The 23,202-nt window shown below is 43.8% G+C and overlaps 2 protein-coding genes across 3 annotated transcripts; one reads left to right on the forward strand and one right to left on the reverse strand.

The window, feature by feature from the left end:
* The first annotated feature begins 776 nt into the window (after positions 1–776).
* pop1 (POP1 homolog, ribonuclease P/MRP subunit) lies at positions 777–11,973 on the forward strand. The gene is made up of 16 exons (XM_027007922.2): positions 777–888; positions 1,129–1,234; positions 1,349–1,480; positions 1,614–1,789; positions 2,113–2,373; positions 2,532–2,619; positions 2,757–2,935; positions 3,477–3,745; positions 3,857–3,950; positions 4,184–4,292; positions 4,476–4,595; positions 5,131–5,252; positions 6,492–6,680; positions 7,500–7,654; positions 8,118–8,321; positions 8,993–11,973. The coding sequence occupies exons 2-16, from the start codon at positions 1,129–1,131 to the stop codon at positions 9,786–9,788; spliced, it is 3,000 nt and encodes a 999-aa protein (XP_026863723.2). The 5' UTR covers positions 777–888; the 3' UTR covers positions 9,789–11,973.
* Positions 11,974–12,680: 707 nt separating this feature from the next.
* On the reverse strand, positions 12,681–22,784 carry LOC113576065 (NIPA-like protein 2). Of its 2 annotated transcripts, none has more exons than XM_027007970.2 (12): positions 22,683–22,784; positions 21,705–21,800; positions 18,807–18,875; positions 18,540–18,708; positions 18,223–18,282; positions 17,930–18,051; positions 17,351–17,447; positions 17,105–17,243; positions 16,886–16,974; positions 14,414–14,477; positions 14,178–14,272; positions 12,681–14,096 (listed from the first exon to the last, which is right to left on the reverse strand). In XM_027007970.2, exons 2-12 carry the CDS (start codon positions 21,708–21,710, stop codon positions 13,993–13,995), a joined length of 1,014 nt encoding a protein of 337 aa, XP_026863771.1. In that variant the 5' UTR covers positions 21,711–21,800; positions 22,683–22,784; the 3' UTR covers positions 12,681–13,992. The 2 variants fall into 2 exon arrangements, with proteins under 2 accessions (XP_026863771.1, XP_026863772.1); XM_027007971.2 differs by having other exon boundaries at positions 22,645–22,721.
* Between the last annotated feature and the right edge of the window lie 418 nt (positions 22,785–23,202).

The raw sequence follows: 23,202 nt of genomic DNA on the forward strand, positions 1-23,202 counted from the left end.
AATTTTATTTGATTTTTTTAAACTTCGTTTTACTTCTTTATAGTCATTTAACTGTACTTTTTGATTTCTCATATTGTATTGCATATCACTGTATTTGATTGATTTTCATTGTATTTTACTAACCTTTTCTTTCTGCATCACTACTGTTATTTGTTGTATTTTAACTGTGAACCACCTGGAGATGATGCTGACTTGAAAGTGTGCTATACAAATCAAATTCATTAATATTACTCTAATTAAAACTACATATGGGAATGCGATTTCATTCAGTCCATGCTCTAAAACGTCTTACGGAGTAGTTTTATTGACCAAGGCTTGTTTGAATCTTCTGGCCAGCATGAATGACAATAATTACAATTTTTAATTATAAGATTACAGTGGCAGAATTTAATTACTCAATAGTTCTTTACATACAAGACGATAGGTCTGTTCTATCTCCAGCGCCACATCATTTCGGCCCACTAAAACATTTCAAAGCGCGTTTTAATTAAATGGCATTTTACTGACATCTCCTGGCTGAACACATGTCGTAGCGTGACTTTCATTAAATGAGCAGTCTGAAAAGAAATCCGAATAAATCCTGATAGAAATAGACTAAAGTAGGAGACTAAAAGCCTAAATAGATTATCATAGATGACCCGTGAGTATTGACGTGGTCAAAAACGAACTAGGAGTAACTTTATTCTTCTCAGGCGCCTGAGCCACAGTCACGGTACTACATTACCCATAAATACAGAGAACCAGGAAGTGCTAGTACACGTGTTTGGGCATCGGGACGAAGGGGAAGTAGATGGAGAGCTAGTTAGTTATGTTGAATTTCAGTCCAAATCAAATAAGTTCGACCGCTAGCTAGTTAGTATTGCTTCTGTGATTAAACCCGCCGTCAAAGTAAGTATTGCACAAGTTCATTAGAGTTAAATGAGATTTGTAAGAAATAAGGGCATTAATAAATTAGAATTTGAATGTTTCGTTGTTCTTTGCGTGTCGCATATGACCACGCGGTTTGTGTGTCTAGCTAGTCAGCTGTCATCTATAGCTGTAATAGACGATGAACAACGGTACATGTGAATTTCAGCGACATTTTGTCTAGAAACCATGACTGTACGTGTTTCTGTTGTGTGTGTGTAGATGTCGGGGGCCAAAGACAGAATGCGCCACAAGAAAATGAGAAATCAGCCAAGTAACGTGACGTATTCCTCTTCAACAGACTGGCGAAACGGCGGAGCAGCAGGAGGTTGGCAGAAAATAACGCTCTTTCAGTGAACCGTGTGTGTATAAACAGGCTGTTCGCAGAAGCCTCTGTCTTTGCTCGTCCGATATGATGTGCTCCAGCAGATTTCATGCGCAGGTCGCAGTCACGACGCTCCGCAGCACGTCAGAGGCCCACCACAGTACGGCAGACCCCAGCAGTCCGGCGGCTGGGTGAGAGGACGTCAGGATGGAGTTCCTCCTGACCAGGCATTGCCCAAGTATATCACTGGTGAGGATCTGTTAGTCATGTGTGTGACGTAGGGGGGGGAATGATGGGTCTCCATGACGATCTTCAGTTTTACATTTCCTGATTTTGCATAAAACCAACAGCTCTCTCCCCACTTATCCTTCTCTGCTTTTAGCGTCCCTCTTCGCCAGAGCCCGCGCTGCAGAGGTCAGTGCCATGATGAGGGCCGTTTCCAAGACGACGGCGAGCTGCCATGCGTTTGGCGCTCTCCCGAAGCACATGCGGCGGCGCGCCATGAGTCACAACACCAAGAGGCTTCCCTGTCGCCTGAGAGAGGCAGCGCGCAGAGCGGTACGTTCCCCTCCGCACCCGGAGATTCCCCCAGTCCTCGCGTTCTGCTGTTGGTAGCGAGCTTTGGATTGTTCGGAAAAAGAAGTGGCGGGCCTGGTGAGCCGGTGTGAACAGGGGACAGTGTAGTTTATAGGTGAGGCAGAGTAGTCTGAGGTGTGTGTGTGTGTGTGTGTGTGTGTGTGTGTGTGTGTGTGTGTGTGTGTGTGTGAGAGAGGGAGATGGTCTGGTTGGTGCCTTGGCTTGAAGGCAGGTTGTAGTAGCCTGTGTGTGTGAGAGGAGGAGGCTGCGTGGTAGTGGCTGATGTGGCGTTCTGCATTGCCCAGCTGGAGAAGAGTCAGAAGGCAGGGCAGAAGGAGAAGAGAGAGCAGTCGAAGACCAAAAGTCGCCGTGCCCGCCGTCGCCATGGCAACTTGCTGCTGGAGTTTAACCGGCGGCAGAGGAAGAACAAGTGGCTGGAGACGCACATCTGGCACGCGAAGCGTTTCCACATGCTGAAGACGTGGGGCTACTGCCTCGGAGACAGACCCACGTACAAGTGCTACAGAGCCAGCTACAGAGCCATGAGCTCAGGCTGCCTGATGCAGGTGTGTGTGTGTGTGTGTGTACGTGTGCGTGCACTAGAGAATGGCCTCTGGCTGCTTCAGGACTGGATCCTTGAACCTGTCTTCTGAGCTACTCCATCTCCAGTTGTTGTTTGTTTTTGGTTTTTTTTCCCTTTTCTCCTTGCTGTTCCTCATGTCAGGATTTGTCGTACCACTGCTGCGTGGAGCTCCGGGGGCCAGAGGAAGAGCTCCTGCGCGCCCTCTCCAGGCTGACCAGCAAAGACGTCGGTGTGTAGAAACTACTGTTCGTTTGCGATACATCTACGCACGTTTTGTTTTTGGCAAAATAAAACATTAAAAACAGTTTACTAATGTAGGGAGTTTGACGGTTCTGGCAGTTGAAGGTTGTGTGCGCGTGCGTGCAGGCCCAACTTTTGCAGGAGCGCTGCATGTCTCTGGGCAGAAAGAGGGCCATGTGATGCTGTACAGGCCTGATCGGTATCCTCGCCACCCCCTGGGTCCTGCTCACTTCCTCTGGAGACCCTGTAGTGCACCGTCCTCTCACAGACAGCTGTGGGTCTGGGTACATCCCACTTTAAAGCAGGTGTGTTCCCTTGCCCTCAAACACTTGAACGTGTACCCTACTCTCAGATGAGCCCCACTTTAAAAGAGCATTTTATACTATCCTTCGGAGACCCCGTAGTTCACCTGCGGCCAGTCAAATGAAGAGATGAGTGGCATTTTTTTTTTTTGATCTGTGAAGTGGGTGTGTGTGTGGGTGTGTGTGGGTGTGTGTGTGGGTGGGTGTGTGTGGGTGTGTGTGTGGGTGGGTGTGTGTGGGTGTGTGTGTGGGTGGGTGTGTGTGGGTGTGTGTGTGGGTGGGTGTGGGTGTTTGGGTGTGGGTGGGTGTGGGTGGGTGTGGGTGTGTGTGTGTGGGTGTGTGTGTGTGGGTGTGTGTGTGTGGGTGTGTGTGTGGGTGTGTATGTGTGTGGGTGTGGGTGTGTGTGGGTGTGTGTGTGTGTGTGTGTGTGTGTGTGGGTGTGGGTGTGGGTGTGGGTGTGGGTGTGGGTGTGGGTGTGTGTGGGTGTGTGTGTGTGTGGGTGTGTGTGTGTGTGTGTGTGTGTGTGTGTGTGTGTGTGTGTCAGGACCTTCTGTCAGAGCTGCAGGCAGTGTGCGAGTGCTTTGTGGCAGTGGCTCCAGCTGTAGACACGGTCCCCTTAGAGCCACAGACAGAAGCGGAGCCCAGTAGTCACACTTCTCTGGCTGCCTCTGAGCCACGGCGCCCTGGCGGGAAGAGAAAGAGGGAAGGTGATGGAAACGATGGTCGTCCTGCCAAAAAAGTCCTGGGGGATGGCACTCGATCTCCTTTAACTCCTGTTAGCTGGGCGTCCTCCAAGACTGAGATTGTGATCAGGTGAGCAGCTTTAAGATTTGATGCCTTTAGAAAAAGTTCAAGCTGATGTTCCTCGGTGTCCGTTCAGGGAACAAATGGTTAATGTCCTTCCTTCCTGGCCTGCGTTTACAGCGATCTCACCATGGAAATAGTACGCTACCGTCTGATTGGTCCGCTCTCCCATTCCGTGCTGACTGAGACACTTCTGCCAGCCACTGGCGTTGAGGTTAGACTAGCGTCAGCACTGTTAATGTTGCAGAGCTGACACTAGCAACATTCACATTGCTGCTCCTGCTGGTGTCATTATATGGAAGTGATGCTAGTGCTGTTCCAATGCTACCGAGATGACGCTAGCGTTGTAATGTTCCTGAAGTCGTCTGTCATCATGAAGCGTTTGTGCTGTTAAAGAACCAAACGCTATGCCTAACATGTTTTTGATTTATTTTTTTGAAACCTTAGGTTGATGATAAAATGGCTACTTCCCCTTTCTGGTGGCCAGAGGTGTGTAAAAATGAGGAGCACATGACTTTACATCAGAGACAAGCAGACATCTTCCATCTACTGAGAGGTACATGGCTCTTAATTCTGTCAACACCTTCCGTGACACACCTGTAGCTCCAGACCCTCGGCAGGTGAGCTTTGAGGTAGTCTGTTTGTGTCAGGAGAAGGCAACACACGGCCATGTCGGAGTTCAGCAGAAAATGGACACAACAGCACTACATGCTTTTCGTGTGTGTGCGTGCATACGCAGGCGTGTACTCCACGTCTGAGCTCCCAGCAGGGTGTGTGTTGGGGCTGACTGTTGACGACCCCAGACTGACGCTGCCTAAGAAACGGGGGAAGGTCACACCTGATCTCCAAGGGGACCAAGGTGAGCACACTCACTCGCGGGCAAATGTGCACGCTACCCTGACTTTGGAGAATCTAAGCACTGTCTGATTGAAGGACACTGCTTTTCTTATTGGGATGTGAATCGGAGCAACACGCATTTCTCAGTCGCTGTTGTTCGAACGATGGGTTTTGGCTGGAGCTACAGGCTGCAGAACCGGTAGCTCCACCCGTGTAATACAGAGAAGCTTCAGGCTCTGAGCTGTGTGGGGAGCACGTGGTGTGTCTGGCCCTGAGCTCCTGGGGAGCCTCTGCTCATCCGTGCAGATGAACCAGGTTCGAATCCTGGCAGGGCCCATATCTCCCACCCTTCCTCGCATGCTGAGCACATCCATCGCCTTCCCACAAGCGCCTCACTCACCTCCGTCAGCTTCATTTCTGCACCGATGGAATGGACGGAGATGACAGGAATGACCATGCCAGGTCAGATGACAGGAGATGACAGGAATACTGTCTGGTCGTGTGTGTGTTTGTGTGTTTGCGCATGTGTGCACGCATATGCATGTGCGTATTTGTAGGTATTGATGAGGAGCGTATGAGACATTTGACCATGAGAGGAATTCCTGCTTTCTGTGCTCAAAGTGCTCTGTGGGATCAGTCTGTCCGAGAAAATGTGACGCACAACAAGATCTCTGAGCAGGTAATATATATATACACACACACACACACACCCACCCACCTGATCATTTTTTTCATATGTGACACAGCAAAAAGCACCTCTGATGTTTTCAGTTCCCGTTTGGATCACTTTCATACTGGTACTGAAATCCGATACGTGAACAGCCAGGTCGGAATTCATGCTCTTATGCCGGTCCAGCTCGACATTCGCAATCAGTTAACATTGACGAGAAGGAAAGATGAAAGACAGCAGTGAGGGAGGGTTTTTTGGGGTGGTTGTTTTTGTGCAAACATTTACATTTATGGCATTTAGCAGATGCTCGTATTTGGAGCAACTTTTGTGCTTTAGATGTCAAGCGAAATCAAAGTGCATTTCTTGTAAGCGCTCGATGTTCCGAGCCCCTGCATCTTGGCCTTTTTTTTTTTTTTTTTCTTCCCTCCTCGCTCTCGTGATTTGTTTCTGAATTTGCAGCCGGCCTCTGCTGCAAATTAGCGTGAGTGTTAACTTTAGGCTAGCAGCTGGTACTGTTGACTCCATTTTGATTGTTGACCTCTGGGAGGGCGAGCCACGTGAAGTATTGGTCTTTTGAGCATGCGGGTCAGTTTAGGAGCCTGATCAGACCGATATCAGATATAGGTCACGGTAAAAAGATATTGTGAACAGCATAATTTGAAAAGTCAGATTTGGTCAGATAATTGGATTTGGACCCCTTGCTGGGTGAACACCAAAATTTCAGAGTACATCCTGTTTTACTGGCTGTGGGTTCTGACAGATGGCTCTGAGGCTTTGACTGTCCGTTCCGAAGCAGCAACAGCAACTGTCGCACTGATGTTGACTTGCTTTGCTAATTAGTTATAGCCTAGAAAATGTATTAAAAAATGAGACCTTGACTCTTGTTGGGCCACACTAATAATACTCCAAGCCATCTGATTTGAATCAAGTTTCCCATCATCTACTGCGACAAGTCTTTGGTCTGCCATTGAAGCCCAAATGTGTCTGTCTGGTCCAGATGGGGGGAAAAAAAACCCCAGCTATTTGGTTGACCAGTCAAACTTTTTAAGCTAATTGCATTTATTTGATGGAGTCCACTGAAAAAGGCAGGCATCTGGGGTGCGAAAGCCCCCCCAAAAAGAATAAGCAAGAATCAAAACCAATAAAACCGGAGCACCTCTGTCTGGGGGGGGGGGAGTACAGAGTATGAATTGTGCCTTAGCATTACCTGAATCAAAGGGCGTGTGTGTGTGGGTGTGGGTGTGTCAGGACCTGAACAGAATGAAGAGGGAGTTGCTGGTTCCAGGATCCAGGCTGCCGACCTCTCCGCAGGGCCGAGTACCCGTTCTGCTCGTTCACCAGGCGGGCAGGCAGCAGGGGGAAGACCAGCCTGGCTGGGGCTCTGGCTGGGATGTGCTGCTGCCCAAGGCCTGGGGCATGGCCTTCTGGGTACCTCTGGTAGGGACTGTCTTCCTTCTCGGCTCGCTAAGACTGGGCTTGGTGGCGTCACCTTGCAGCGTGAGATGATGATGATGATGATGATGATGATAACTGGATTTGTAATTGTAGCTGTATCTGGGCCTTGTAGGCATTTGTGTGGAGCTGCAGAGACAACACGTTAAATGGTGTTTTGTGGCGGTGATTATGACGCAAATAAGTGAGTTTGCGCGTAATGCCTTTAACGGCGTAGTCCCCATGGTAGTGTTTGGCCCCATGTCAGCGTTTTTTGTATTTTTGATGTGGTTTTGATTTGTGCTGATGGTAATTAATATTGTAGAAGAATTCACCACAAAGAGAAAACTAACATTAGGTATGAAAAAAGGTATGGGATATGACACACATTTATTGTTCATTCTGCTCATCCATTGTAGTGGAAAAGATAGAAGCTCTTTTTGAGGGATATTTATAATAAACCTTCCCATGCTGGGTCCAGAAAGAGTTCACCAACCAGCAGGGGGTCTCTAAGTACTAGTCATAAAGGCTACAGGAATGTGGTCCAGGGATATGCAGGGTGACGGTTAATTGCATGATCTTCATAAATATCGTCTAAATAAATATTTTCAAAATGGCCTTTATTTTTTGCACTTCAAAAATTAAAGGGGGCGAACAGGCTTTGAGTCCTGCCCTGCTCGGTGTGTTTGTCATTACTAAAGACAATGCCTTTACAATGCACCACATGTCATGGCCTCTCACCAGTCAGTGTTTATATGTTTATTATAGGATACTGGTGCCAGACTTGGTTTGTGAAGATTAATGATTGGTCTCTGTGTCTGTCAGGTGTATCGTGGCGTGCGTACTGGGGGACTACAGATGAGTCTGAAACACTCTCAGTTTAAAGGCATGCCTTACTTCCCCCACGATTACCCAGACTGCCCTGCAGGTGCCCGCTTCCAGGAACAGCAGGAGGCTGAGCTGCTGGAGAAGTTTAAGAGGTTCAGAGAAGCTTCCTGCTTATACTGCTGTGTGATGGTCTGCCATGTTTTTAGTTAACTTTGATGGACCCTGCCAGAGTCTTGGATTTGTTACACTAAGATTAGTTTTAATTGTATGTAAATATAAATCCTTCACATGTCCTTGGGCATCTCCAGTTGTAAATATTCCATCCCTGTCCTGAGTGTTATGAATTCAAATGCTGCGTTCATATAGTGTTATGTATGCAGCATTTGAACGGCGTGTTTATTCACTGACTTCCCCACAAAATTCGCTTATATCTTGCTGTAATTCTAAGCATGGAAGGTTTTATCTACGACCCAAAGTCCAGTTTTCTGAGGATGTTTTTACTGTTACTCATAGCATACCATTATTGCAGGCTTGATGCTCGTGTCTGGCGTATCATTAGCGTGGTGCTGTTCCCGCTGGTTGATGCTGCCGCCGTTTCTCTGTGTTCGTGTGCAGGCGTCCGCCCTCCAAACGCACAAACTACATCAAACACGGCAGCCTGGCTCCTTTCCGGTGCCCATGGCAACAGCTGGCAGAGGAATGGGAAGAGATAGTGAAGCAAGATCGAGAAATCGTAGACTCACAGCCAATTAAAATGGAGGGAGTGACCTCACTGTCTGGAGTCAGCACACGCCTGACATCTGCCTTTACTGTGCTCAGGTACCACAGCTCTTGTGTGTTCATGCTGTGTTGGTGATGCATTTAGGATAAGGTCTGGCAGATAAGACTTCTCATATCAATACCAAATACCAATCATATCAATTTGAAGAGCTAAAAAAAAATTTTTAACTGATAATAGCAATGTATTTTTATATGATCACAAATTGAAGAGACTGCAGTCAGTTGAGTTAAAAAACTTCTGACTATCTGATGATATTGGCATGTCAAAATATTGAAATACATTGTAGCAGGCCACTTGCAAAAAAATATTTAGTTAACCTTATGTGGATACTCAGGTAAAACAGCTGTTGCGTTGTTGAGTGCTGAATTCAAGAAATGATTTGCACCAGATAGTATGTTGAATGTGATTTTCTGGCATAATATTTAGAGATATTATCTATTCTCCTCGGCAAGATTTTAACCGATGCTGATAAATCCATGGAAATTCACTACTTTTATGAGAACAGAGATGGAAAAACTTATTTTCGTGTCGCACAGCATATAATGTATTATAATGTGCAATATTGACTTTCACCCATGTGTTAGGCGTTAGGCGTATCTCAGCTTGGCTCAGTGTGTGGTACTCCAGTTGATATTTTGTCCCTGTTTGTATAGCCTTAAGAAGACCCTGAGACCTTAAAGCTAAAGAGCGGCGTGCGTGTTCTTTGCAGGAGCCGTAAGGTACTGAGGCAGCTCTCGGTCTGGTGTCGTCCATCTTCCGCACGTGCTCGGAAATTGCAGCTTGGTCGCCCCGCCCCCTCTCTGAGCCCCGAGGTTGCCATGGCACTGCAGATGGAATGGGGGTGGCACCTGGTGTGGGTGCGGCTGTGCGTGCTGGGTAAAGGGCGTCCCGCGATGCATGCCATGCTGTGTGTCCCTACCGCTGAAGACCTGCGGAGTCTCCGGGCAGACCCCCAGTGCAGTGGCCCTCAGGAGCCCCGACACAGAGACCACCTCCAGCACCTGTTGAAGAGGAGCAAGAGACACAAAGCCACAGCGAAATGCCCGGTCTCTGTAGCCCCTAAAAAGGAAGAAAGCCCTGCCCCCGGTAACGACCAGGCAGCTGGCCTTGCCCCTGAAGGAGAACAGCTGTCTAGCCCCGCCTCTCTACTCAAAGATCACCACCCTCATTCCATCACTCTTGTCAGCAAAGATCCTGATCCCGCCCCCACTGTTGAGCCCAGTTCTGTGATTGGCTGCGGTGACTCAGCTGTGGGACTGGTACGGGGGTTGTGGCCAGACCCGCTGCCCAGTGTATCGTCTCACTGTTCACGGGTCACCCTGGGCTGGGTTACGCAGGGCGATTTCTCCTTAGCGACAGGTGCTGGAGAAGCACTGGGCTTCGTGAGCCTGGCAGGGCTCCTGAACACGCTCCTCAGCCAGCCGGCAGATCAGCGCGGCACTGTGCTCCTGCGAAACCCCTCCTCCTTGCAGTACCGCTACGCTCGGCTCCGTGTGGAGGCTTGAAGCACTGTAGGTTCACTGCATACACTGCACCTGCACCGCAGTACAACTCTACACACTGCACTCGCACTTCAGCACTGCACAGAAACGTCACTGAGTGAATTCCTGCATGTAAGCCCTATTTTATTCTCAAGGGCAGACCCGTATTACTGCAGTACTGTACAGCACTGCAGAGCTATACCAACACCTACGCATCTATACCCATGCAGACAATATAATCAAAGCCCATTCTAAAACACGCTGCATTAAGGCTGAAATCTGTTCTACAGTAATGCTATAAGCAATTAACTGCAGCTAGGCTTAAACGTTGCTTGGATGGCACTGGACATTTTCACATTGAGGACTAAAATCTATAGCACTGCTAGAAAAATATCACAAAAAAAAGCCTGTAGAGAGTTAAACATGCATACTTCAGAGAATAGTAACCCAGTGAGATGGCTAAGTATGATGTATGGTTTCTTCAGCAGAGGGGTTTGTGTTCCTTTTGGCAATATAGTTGTCAGTGGCTTATGAGGATAAATGACCGTCGATTGGTTACTATATAATTTGGCTTCAGACTTTTAAGTAGCTCTGTGCTGCTGAATACATTTCCGTTCTATAGAAAGACTCTTTCTGTTGTACTTTAAACTTTTTTTAAGTTTGTTTTTTTGGTTATTGAAAAGTTGAATGCTAATATTGGCAATATCAGTAAAGGAATTTGACAAATTGCAAAATATCTACTTGTGCTGTTTTTGCAATTCTCCCCTTTTTTGGCCTGGGGTGGGGTTGAGTGTTTTTGCAAGATTCACACACTCCTCATATTGTTCTGTTGGCTCATGTGTAAAAACTGAGGGAAAGGCCTTTGAACGGGTTGCTCCATAAAGTGGTGTGTTTGTCATAAAGTAAGCACAATGATGCCAGGATAATTTTACTTTTTGTCGACAAATGAACTCTGTGTCCTTGCTATGTTCCTGCCCTGATCATGGAACAGACCTCTAATGAAGTTTCATGAATAAGTGTAAAAACAAAAGGTTACAGCTAAGCGACCAAGGCGTCTCGTTTCATTTAAATTATTTTTTCTTAGTTATTTTTATAGGAAAGAAGCTAATTTAAACTTTTTTAAGGTTCACATATAGGCTATGGAAAATTGACTCTTATTGGTTTTGACAATGACGTTAACATTGCAAGTAAAAAAAAAAAAAAAAAAAAAACGTCCAACAAAAACATTCAAAAGAAACCACAGCTATGACCTTTTAAGGCAGTCTGCAATTCAGCCCAAAATAACCAACAATTTTGTGAAGCACTGAACTGTCGGTTTGAGGTTGTGGTATATTCCGCAATAAAAATTAAGTTACACATTCTGAGGTCTGACATTTTGAGTTCCGGCAAATTGGTGTTTCCACAGTACCCTTCAATTGACCATTTTTCCATGTTTTTAAAAACCAAGTCAGCGTATAATATAATGTCAGTATAATGTATCATCTGTGTAGTATTATCGCTGAAATTCCATAAACGTTTCAAGCGATCGTTCAAGTTACTGTGCACGGAAGGAGAAGGGAGGGTGCTGCATTCTCAGTATCTCCCGTGGAAGGAGCCATTTCTCTGCTCATGACGAGCAGGGAAGCAGTAATGCAGGTTCCGAACACTGAACTCCGACAGAGAAGAAGAGGCTAGTGAACCGGCCCAGAGAAGGACTCTCTCTCAAAGGGAAGCGTTCTCCGCAGAGCACCTTAAACACTGTGTGGGGTCGCAATGCATCACCCAAATGTTCCATAGAGAGGAGGTTATGCATGCATCCTCGAGGGAAGGCCCATTGCCCGTGTACTGGTTCTGGGCCTGCTTACAGTACAAAGTACATTTGAACTGTTTGGTCTTTGTGTTGGTATCTATTGGACTGAACTAACGCTGCCGTATTCATCCACCCACCCCATCTACTCCAGTGGAAGAGCTGCAGAAATGGCTCACCCAAACTTGGCCCACTGGAGAAGCTGACACCTATACTGAACTGGCTATGTAGACTATATATAATGTAATAAAGCACAGACTTGTTATAAGATGGGTTTCCTTAGGAGGATGGGTTCCCTGTTGAGTTTTGGTCCTTTCTTCTTTAAGAAAAGGTTTCTTCTTTAATTCTGCCGAGAGAGGTTGTTTTTTCTTGCCACTGTCAGCACTGGCTTGCTCGTTTGGGATCTGGAGCCAAACATGTATAAAGCTGCATTGTGACCACGTGTGTTGTAAAAAAGCAAGTAATTGACTAAAATTGACTTGACCTGACTGATTTCAGACACTGTTTTACTTTTAAACCTTGGCCAAAATATAAGTAGTAAAACATCTTAAACCCTGAACCTGAACCCTAATGTTCTGTCCTGACAGGCTAATTCCTCGCCATCTAACTAGTGTGCCTGCACTGTCCTGACAGGCTAATTCCTCGCCATCTAACTAGTGTGCCTGCACTGTCCTGACAGGCTGATGAGCCAAAGCTCATGCCCAGGCATGAGGTCCTGCTGCAAGAACATGAGCCTGGCCTCCTTAGTTGTAAACAGTATTGAACTGGATGGTTTCTGGATACCTTCGCTTGGATGGTCAAACACCAGGGGATTCTGGGAAACTGTGATCTACTGGTATGTGCAGTAAGGTTTGGAGCACATCTGACTATATGACTGTTTGTTTCCAAAACAACCTGAGGACCTAGGATCAGGTTATCCAGGGAGGAGAGGAAATTATTAATAAGATGTATGCAGTAGACCATATTTATCCAGCATTGTCAGAGGGATTGTGAGATGTTGGGCATGTATGCCCACCAAAAGCTAATTCTAAAAAAAGATTGATACAGCAAAGAAACCTGTAAGCCCTGAGGGTTTTGGCATAGTGATTCTTTTTTTTTATTATTGCACAAAAGGTTTCACAAACAACATCCCCAAAAGTAATATTTTATTCATGAACTGGTTAAGTTTTGAACTGAACTAAAACACTTAAATATAAACATAGAGAAAATATATGACAGCACACGTCATCTACTTCACATGCCCTAATTAAGAAGAGATTACCATCCTAGTAAAAAAGGACCAGTGAAAACATGCACACAAATGCAAACAAACCATTTGCTATTGTATAATGAATACTCATTTAAAACATAAAACGCTGAAGGGCAGTCAATAAAAAAGGGCATATACAGACATAATCCAATCTTTCAATCAGTGTCTAATTTGAAAACCCTAGTTCACTAAACAAAGACTCCCAGAGAAGGAAATGAAAGCATGATCTTGCTCTGTGCTCTTAACCTAATGTCATCGGTTTAACAACAGATCTTCAGCAACAAAATGGAACCCACAGACAGAAACACTCAGTCCCACATATCCTCAAGCTTTGATGTCCTCAAGATGCGTGTCCCCTTAAGATTTTCTTAAAATATTAGAAAGACTCGATTTAGGCTATTTTGCTTGCTCTGCTCTTTGCAATCTCTTCAAGACTCAACTGTTGAAGCTCTTGGACATGATACGTATTTTAAGAGTATGTAATCCCCTGTGCGTGCTGATCTTACAGCTGTGTGTTGTTTTTACAGTCTACAGGTCCTGTTCATAGATCTGTTACAGGAAGGGAGCATCTTCACTGCTCCATAGCACTTGTGCAGATAGGTGAATCAGGACTGCAGGACTGACTACAGAGTGTGACGTTTAGGTTTGTAAACTGAGTTTCACATAAAAACAGTGCAACTTTGTCACAGTTGTAGACAATGGTAATTTACCATGCACAGTTGAGACATTTTAGCAGAAAGCAGACAAGAACATCGTTACAGCACCAGTAGTTTATTACATCTAAGAATAAAATTAACAAAAATGTAAAAATTACACATTTTCTAAAAACAATTAGAGGACAGTTAGCTATTAAAAATTAGATTATTCTGAATGAAAGTGCTAACTTCTGTTTAAGGCTCGATGTCCTGGGAACACTACATCAGCTCGTATCTAACCAGGGCTCATAGAGACCAGAGTAATAGAGCTGAATCTGTTGCTCCTTTTGATCTGAATAAATGTGATCATTATGAGCCAATGATCAGCACTTCTCCGAGAAGCTTAATACAGGAACCTAAAGTCCACATTTAGTACTCAGTCAGTTACCATAGCACGTTTCTCTTGTCTTGCACACATATACACATCTCCTTGCAATGTGTTTGTTGCTCTAGCCTCTGACCACATTGCAGTTCTCTGTTCCTCCACAAGGTGGCGAGCTAAGAGTCATCTTGGACTCCACTGTTGCACACAAATTTGGAGGCCAGAGTTCCATATTTACTGTCCTTCGTCTCTGGCTGCACCTTATCAGTGCTGGTCTTACCTGTAAAACACAAGACACATATACAGCATACAATTCATATAACAGCTCTACTGCTGAGAAATGAGATTTTTTATAACACACCTGGAATTTGGCCCATAGAGATGAAGACTCTGTCCATTTTGATTTTGGGTCTACTTCTAGCAATCAAAAACACTCCAGTAAATGCTAACAAGCACCTGAAAAAAAAAGAATACCATTACAATTGATAAAAAGCAATATTCTCCATATTCCGTACACAAGATAAGCATATTAACACCTCACCCCCATTGGAGTGAGTAGAGTGAGATAAGGCTAATCATATTTAATGCACCACTTACCCAAGTACGAACATGATAATGTATATAATTGATAGACCATAAAACTCCTCATAGAATAAAATCCCTGGAAATAAACAAACGTATTTCAGTTATAAATCACAATTTGAAACAACTACACCTAACTGCAGTACAACACTATCAACTTTATCTGAACAGAATTTATAAGGGATAACTTAGAGATTTATTTTTCATAAATTAAAGATAATATTTATTTACTTCTTTTACATGTTCTTCTAGTTTTCCCAGTTAAGAACAATTGCACAACACCAGAATAGAGACCCATAAGGTGAAGGCCCACAAGACAAAGACCCACATCCCCTTTCTGTATACCCAGATTAGATCACTGCATTTTTTCTGACACAAAACACTGCAGAGTGCCTCTTGCCCTCTGAGAGCTCACAGACTCAGACATACTGCTTATACCACACAACCTCACTCACCATATGAGTCTTGTTAAATAAAAGACCCCCCATTAGTGTGCATACCACACACTAATACTATTAGGTACACGTACTGATCTAAATGAAATGTGTTTGGCAGATTAGTACCCAAAATATTCACATGCTACTTATACTAACAGCAACTGATGAAGCGTTGCAAATGTCAGCATCATTACAAGCTTTGACTTTTGACATGGGTTTTAAACCTAAATTCCTTACACCTAATTTTCTATCTTATTTACAAATATAGATAAGTTAGCTAAATTTAGAGGCCATCAGCTATCTGGCTAGCTAATTAACTTGCTTACAATGGCCAAACACAGAGCTAGGTGGCTACCGTGGCTAGATAAATCAAATTAACATGCAATTCAAACAGCTTTCATACTAAAGTTGCAATATTTATTATTTCAATTACGTAAGAAATCTAAGTTGTTCAGATTTAAACATCTGTTCGACTGCCGCCATCGCTTCTACGCTAGCGTGAGTAACTCCTCACTTTCTGTTTTGCACTGCATTATGGAAAAATAGTGCCTATCCAACCCATACTCAGAAAGTTTCTAAGTATGCTTTGTGGATTTTTGTGACTACTGAACTTTCACATTTCTATCTATGCTAGTTACTACATACTCAAAAACTAGTTAATATTAGTAATTAGTACGCAACTGGGACACACCCTTAATCAGTTGACTATACACAAACACATAATATGCCTGGACACCTGAAGCACACCTTCGGGAGTGAAAACATTTACTGTGAAAGACTGTGGAAAAGCAGGTCTTTCACTAACTCACTCACTTAAGATGAGATAAGATTTTAAATCAAGATGAATGTGATTTTGGTAGATACGCTGGAAACGTTATTCTGGACAATAGTGCAACATATACCATATGTTTTCAAGTTGAAGTGGGCTAAGTGTAATGATAAAATTACAAATCATTTATTTACTTTAAGAAATCAAACTATTCAGAACACCACCATTGGGAATGATAGGCTTTTATAAAGTATTCAAAGAGCAGACAAACAATATGTGTTTAATAAATAAAAATAGAAAGAGGGATTGATGAGTCATAAATAATTGGATTTTGGTGCAAATGTGACATTATGCAATTCTGGCTGTGTGTGTGTGTGTGTGTGTGTGTGTGTGTGTGCGTGCGTGTGTGCGTGTGTGCGCGCGTGTGTGTGCGTGTGTGTGCGCACACACAGAAAGCAGTGCCTCTCTGTGGTCCAGTTAATGACTCACCACACTTGTAATATAAGCAAAATTCCAAGTTTGCAATCTAATAAGCATTGCAGTGCTTTTTAAGCATGTGCTTTCACAGGTCCATTCTCTATTCTGTTTCTAAGAAAGATTATTATAACATAACATGCATATACATGGATAATGATCTTTGCATTCGTTGACTGATCTCACACTGCTAACAGTGTTGGTTCATAATGGAGTGCCACATTAAGAAGTGGAGATTCATGGTGGTCTGTCATCTCAGAAACCTCCTTTATCATTGGATATGATGCTGTATTCTCATTGGCTCAAGGTTAAAATTTCAATACAGCCTCAGATAAAACATCACAAAAGAAACTGCTACATTCATGAACACATTACATGCAGTACAATACCTGCTATTGCAGTGCTTAGCTGCATGAACCAATCTCAGGACTCACATACATCAGTCCCTTGGTGATAAAGCAGAACTCAATGGCAGTGGTTGCATCACATCTATTTAAGCATGTTGCATCACTCTATAACACATGTCCCTGTGATGGTAATTGGCTCATTGAGACAGACCTGCATGTCACCTTATGTGGTTAAGCCAATCAGCATCAGTGATCAGATGCTGCACATTTCAGAGCAGGGAGGCAGGATGAGAGACAAGCTTAAATCACCAGTCTTGGACCAGATGCTGTATTCTCAGCAGCAGAAGATTAAAGTTCTGTTCTGTACAGCCTTAGGTAAAACATTACAAAAGAAGTTCTGCTTTAGTTCCTCCACCGCACACACACACACACACACACACACACACACACAGTACAATACCTGCTACTACTGCACTGGCTGTGAAGAACACATAATTGATTGGCACAATCTCTGTGGCATCAAACATCTTCATGGCCTCATTAAGAAATCTGCAGAAAAAGAAAGTGAGAGATAAAATCTTAAGTGAATTCATGAAACAACACAGTTGCAATAATTTTTGACTTCAAATTATTAGGAATATAATTTGAGCCTTTCATTTAAAAAACCTTGGAGTCTCACTTAATCTGGAAGGCACAGGAGGCTACCATGACGATGAACATGATATAGAAGACAGGGTAGGTGAGCTGCAGGTGGCTCCCACGTACTGTCTCCGTGAGCATCCCAGACACGGCTTTCACTGAGATCACTGTCACAGAGGCTGCAGTGCACACACACACACGCGCGCACACATCACGGCTGCATCTGAGCCACTGATGGATCATGGCAATTTAAATGCAGCAGATGGTGGTGTGTCTGTACTCTTACCCAGCAAAGCCACCAGGAGCATCACAATGACAATGTGTTTCACATTCCTGCACTTATAGAGGTAGAGCAGGAGGCAAAACAAAACAACCTCAACAAACTACAGGGAAGAGACAGAGAGGGATATTTAAATAGAATAACTAGAGCGCTGACAAATGAATATGCCGTGCACAGCTGTGCTGTGTACAGTTTTTTAAAAAGATCTTCAGCAGGTGGTGCTCTTGCAGTGACCTTTTAGTTGGAACAAAAGCGAGAGGGGGTAAGTTTTACAGAAGATTTGTTTTCTTGAATTCCCCTGTAGTATCACAAAACACATACACGCATTCTTATGCTTATTCTTACACTTAAATGTAAGTGATAACTGCTTACAGCTTTTTAATGCAGAAGGGTTTTAAAAACATTTTTACAGTCCGGTCGGTTCCCTTTTAACTTTGGAGTGTGTATGTATTCATAAAATTTGGAACTTTTCCACATTTGAACATTTTTTTTAAACAATATTCCCAAGTCTCTGAAATGAAGACCAGAAATAGCGCTCTTAGTGAAATGTGTGTTGGGGCAACGTGATTGGCTGGAAAGACGTACAAAATAGATGAGGAACTGCCAGCTAATAAGACAGCGCTCCACCATGTTGGCCGTCACGTGGGGGGCAGAGTGTGGGGCAAAGGTCACCAGCAAGTACGTGCCCGTGAGAGCAAGCGCGCCCCCTGTGGGAAGGGCAGAGAGACCTCAGAGCATGACCCATGACTACCGTGAGTGTCCTGAAGCCCTACGATTAAATCACAGTCATTTAAACTTGCTAACATATAAAACCCTCTCTTCACTCACGTTTTAATAATAAATATGAAACATGGTGACAGAAAGCCTGTAAAACTCACCCAAAACATCAGATGCTCGTAATGTCTCTTTAAGAAAGACCACAGAGATGATAGCACTGGCTGAACATGGGGAAGAGAGACATGTAAGAACATGCATAAGAGCAAGAGAACATCTTGTTCTTTTAATATTCGAAAAATTCAACCCTACACGAGATATCCCTGACATCTCATTTGATTTCAGCTGTACACAGTGAGAATCACTAACACCATTTCAATAAATGGTCCAGCATTTTCCATCATATCGAGAGTTCCCAGTATCATTTCAATAATCTATCCGGCACTGTCCAGCATATTAAGTTGGTTGCGGAGGAGCTTACCAATGACAGACACGCAACCAAGTGGAGCGATGAGGGAGGCTGGAGCGAATCCATACGCTGCAAAATTTCCCATCTCCCCAAGCCCCATGAGCAGAATCCCACACCACCACAGACGGCTGGTGTAGTACGGTCTGGTGCCCCGCTGGGACTGACGTATGTGGGTGTACTTCTGTATAGAGAGCAATGCTTAGCAGCTAGTAGCTAGTGACTAGCTTACAGTAGCTTATCCAGACAGATTCATGTTGTTGAATCTAAAATCACACCAACCTGGATGTTCAGTGAGATACTGATGAGGAAGTTGCCACATATTGCAATGATGATCCCCAGGATATATATCTGAAAAGACATACACACACCCAATGTAAACATCAGGAATATTAACTCACCATCAACACAGTTCCATGCCAGCTTTGAGTATGGATCATTTGCTGGAGGAACTAATTGTTGCTAGCATTGCTTGCTTGAGACTGAGTGACCAGGTCTTGCGAATGTGATTTAAAAAGTGATATTTTTGGTGACATTTTATCAACATGCCTATGGAGCATGAAATTTGCACGAGTAAGAATGGGCTAAACTCAATCATGTTCACATGTAAACAACTTGCACAAAATGCAGCAGCCAGGGTCCTTACAAGTCCTGTTGCTTCAGCTCTGCACTGGCTCTCAGTGAAATTTCAAATCGACTTGAAAATAGCCCTATGGGCTTTTAAAGTTCTAAGTGATCTGGCCCCACAGTATCTGAGTGAACCTGTTAAATGGTATAAGCCACCATACTGACTGCAGTGTCAAAATGCAGGGTTTCAATTAGTTCTAGAATTAGTAAGATTGCACCAGAAGACCCTTCTTGGTAAAGCCCTACAGTTAATGAACAGCCTTCCAGCTTTAATTTAGGACTCAGGCACACTCTTAATTTTTAACTCTAGTCTAAAGTCTTACTTATTCCCTTAAGCTTTTGGTTAGCTTCCTGTATGTAATGCTGCAGGGCCCTGAATTGCAGAGTTTTCTGGTAATCTGAGGTGTTGACACAGTTATCCGGCCACTCTGGCCTGATTTCTAGTAATTTTGCTACAGGGCCGCATGCTGCTCACTGGCATACATCTACTGTTTATTAACATTTCATCTGTTGTTGATCTTTACACATCTAAGTACATATTTCTGTTTATTTGCATGTTATTATTACTATTATTATTATTATTATTATTATTATTATTATTATTAGTCACATTTATATAGCGCCTTTCTCAAAGTCAAGTACCGATGTTACTGTGGAAAACATTGCACAACACTGGACTACACCAGGAAATGTTTAAGAGTGGACAGCAGTTGGAGCAGTGTTGCCATATATTTATTCACTCATCAGATCTACTCCAACAGTGGCAAATACATCTCACCCACCCTGGGCTCACTGGAAAAGCTACCTATACTGAACTAGCTTCATTGCCTATATGTGATGTATTAAAGCGTAGTCTGGTCAAAAGCTGGGCTGCCCACGAAGGATAGGCTCCCTCTTGAGTTTTGGTCCTCCCAAGTTTTCTTCCTTAATCCACCCAGGGAGTTCCTTCTTGCCACTGTTGACATTGGTTTGCCCAAAAGCAGCTGGACCTAAACGTGTAAAGTTGCTTTGTGACATGTTGTTGTAACATGTTGTAACACATGTAAAAAGCACGATATAAATAAATTTGACTTTGACTCACACATACGGATGAGTGGGCAATTATTTCACTGATTGTCAGCAGGAAACCAAACAAAAATCACTCTTGAAACATAAACATTAACACATCGACACCGAATACTGACATTGCTTGGCCTAGATACAAATTTGTGTGAAAGTATTTTAGAAATATAAATAGCTTGAATCATTTGAGTAACTCAAATGTTTTGATAGATGCACAGACACACATACCACCATCACCTGGTGGGATTAGTGCCCATCTTGCACATTTCACTTCATAGCAGTGAGTGCCAGCAGTAAACACTGCCTGCCAGCCAGATCCTCACGCATAACATAAACATAAAAATGATCATGGAGATTGCTACTCAAACATTAACATCTATTGCCAACACTTGATCCTCAGGCCAAACATACTTAGTGGCCAATAAGCATCAACACTGCTACCCATTCAGCCTTACTGGGTGGCATTGAGGTTACTGCAACTCCCCATACATGCCAACAGCCTTGCTGAATTGTGCACGAAAACACAACCACTTCTGACACAAATGTTGGCATGAATCAGGGCAAACAACCAGGGTACATCTGAGAGTGTGTGTTTTGGGTGTGGTGTGTGTGTACAATGTATGTGTATGCACACAACCAGACCTCTGACCTGGTTTGTCACTAGAGCCCGAGGCTTTTGCTTGCATTCAAGACTCCATACGGACTGTGTGTGCATGCATGCCTGCGTGTGCGTGTGTGTGTGTGTGTGTGTGTGTGTTTACAAACACATGAGTGTTTACTATGCTACACCATGATCTGTGCAGGGTGAGCCTTCCTGCAGCAGTAAGTCAAGATGTGGGGAGTGCCCTATCCACCAGAGCAAACAGCAGCACTTTGCTCAAACGGCGACGTTTTAATCTTCTGTCTGCAGTTCGCAAATATGACTTAGCTAAGATGGTTTACGTGGCAGCTGTGGTAAAGTGGAGTTTGGGTTTAGTACCTTAAAAATGAACAATACTGGGAAGTCAGAGCTAATTGAAATAATGGCGCAGGCACTGGGCTAGCTGCCTTTCCTTTATCTGACCCTACAAGATATTTCACTATTTCATCACCACTGAGCCACACATTAGAATAACATCTTACCTATTCTGGGTTAAACACTAGTTTGAGCCTGACTCCTGTTAAAGCCTAGTGCAACACATCAAGTCCTTCACTTGTGCCAGATTTAAAAACTTGAGTCTTAGCTATAATTCATTAAAATCTTTGGTTTTGGCTAGAATGAGCATCTGTAGTTTGATCTTTGGCTAGGTTTACAGGCTACAGTTTGAGACAAAGTTTCAGATATAACATTGTCTTTATCACAGTTTAGAGGCTATGGTCTTGGTGAAATTATCCTTTTGGCGGAATTAGGACCTCTAATTAAACTTTTGCTGGTGGCTGGTGTTTGAGAGGTAGTTTGTGTGGTAGTTTGTATGGTAGTTTGAGTGGTAGTTGGAGCTATGACTCATGTACCTCCATGATGGATCTTCAAGTGTAGCTCCCACGAGGCATCAGGGGAGAATGACGCTCTCACACTGCTGTACACACTCCCTCACACAGTGAACTTTCCTAAATGAAAGTAACAATAAACATACATTTTAGAAATTCACAGCAAAGCAATTGTGATGGCTTTCTCAAGCCTTTTCAGTGTGTTGGCAGTTAGCGCCGCAAGCTAACATAGGATTCTATTGTTAGTACATTCCTCCTGGTGATCCGATCACACGTGACGTGCAGTTGGGTCATTAGCAACGTGAAATCAGCTCATTCATCTTTCTTTCTTGCTCTTTCCACTTCTCTCAGGCTCTCTGTCTCAGTCTTTCTGTAGCTTTGACAAAAACTGCTCAGTCACTCCTCAAAATTCTGCTTGCTGCTGTGTGTGAACACAAGCAAGAAGAAAATTAAACATTTGCTCACATTTCGAGCATGAGACCAGTGACAGTCATTTTCCACAGAACTAAAGATAGTCACATTGTGTTCATAACTCAGTTTGCTAAACAATATTTACTCTGTTGACAGAGATTACATACCAAATAATCTTGATTCATTAATTTATTTACTATTGAAGTGTATTACCATTATACAATACCATGTGCATTTTAGCGGTATCAAAGACCACTAAATTCTAATATAGATGTTAAAGACTTTAATATATAAAGTGTTAAAGAGGAAACTCTTAATATCTGAAAGTTCTGGTTAATGTAACATTACCAGGAATATTATTGCAATACTGTTAAACTACATGCACGTTTTAAGCAAAGCACACAATACAGCAACCATCAAGCAAGAAGCGCTTAAGCCAGCCGGCCCGTCACTCTTTGCAAACAATCAGCAGACCATAAAAAGGCCAAAGTTAGATCTCCATCTTAACCCCAAGCCCAGAGTTATTGTTAATGTAATAAAATAAAAGGACTACCTATAAACAAAGCATTTTCTATGCGCCTGAATACATACAGTGCTGCTGGTGAGAAGGAGCCAGAGGTCTTGGACAGATTGAGAGTGTGTGTATGCACAGGCTGACTCTTTGTGCAGGACGGGACAATAGTGTTCTGTGAGGCGGACGGACTCCGAGCAAGGGAATGGGGAGGAGGAGGAGGAGGCCTGAGAGTGGTCCACCAGGACTAAACCCAGCAGGACTGAACCCAGTCGGACTGAACCCAGCAGCTACTAGGACACTGGAGCTATTCTCTCAGGGCCTGCTTCCCTGCCTCCAACAGCACCACTAACATACTGACAATGTGCACAGTAAGCGAGCGTGCGTGCGTGCGCGCGCGTGCGTGTGTGTGTGTGTGTGTGTGTGTGTGTGTGTGTGTGTGTGTGTGTGTGAAATTATAATGTGAAACCACACTGAAATACAGTGAGGCTCTTTGCATCACAGTGTGATGTCATCTACATTTAACAGTACTCAAGAAATGCCAAACACCCACAAGAAGAGAGAAAATATGCTTTGGGAAATATTTATTTGTATTTATTC

Source organism: Electrophorus electricus, chromosome 5 (assembly GCF_013358815.1).
Source record: "Electrophorus electricus isolate fEleEle1 chromosome 5, fEleEle1.pri, whole genome shotgun sequence".
Lineage (NCBI taxonomy): Eukaryota > Metazoa > Chordata > Actinopteri > Gymnotiformes > Gymnotidae > Electrophorus > Electrophorus electricus.

Coding starts and splice junctions, on each gene's coding strand:
- LOC113576065 (XM_027007970.2), bottom strand. Junction 14,478..16,885: donor AGCCAGTGCAGTAGTAGCAG/GTATTGTACTGT, acceptor GTTTATTTCCAG/GGATTTTATTCTATGAGGAG. Junction 14,273..14,413: donor ATTATCATGTTCGTACTTGG/GTAAGTGGTGCA, acceptor TTTTTTTTTCAG/GTGCTTGTTAGCATTTACTG.
- pop1 (XM_027007922.2), top strand. CDS start 1,129: ATGTCGGGGGCCAAAGACAGAATGCGCCACAAGAAAATGAGAAATCAG. Junction 2,620..2,756: donor GCTGACCAGCAAAGACGTCG/GTGTGTAGAAAC, acceptor GCGTGCGTGCAG/GCCCAACTTTTGCAGGAGCG. Junction 4,293..4,475: donor CATCTTCCATCTACTGAGAG/GTACATGGCTCT, acceptor GTGCATACGCAG/GCGTGTACTCCACGTCTGAG.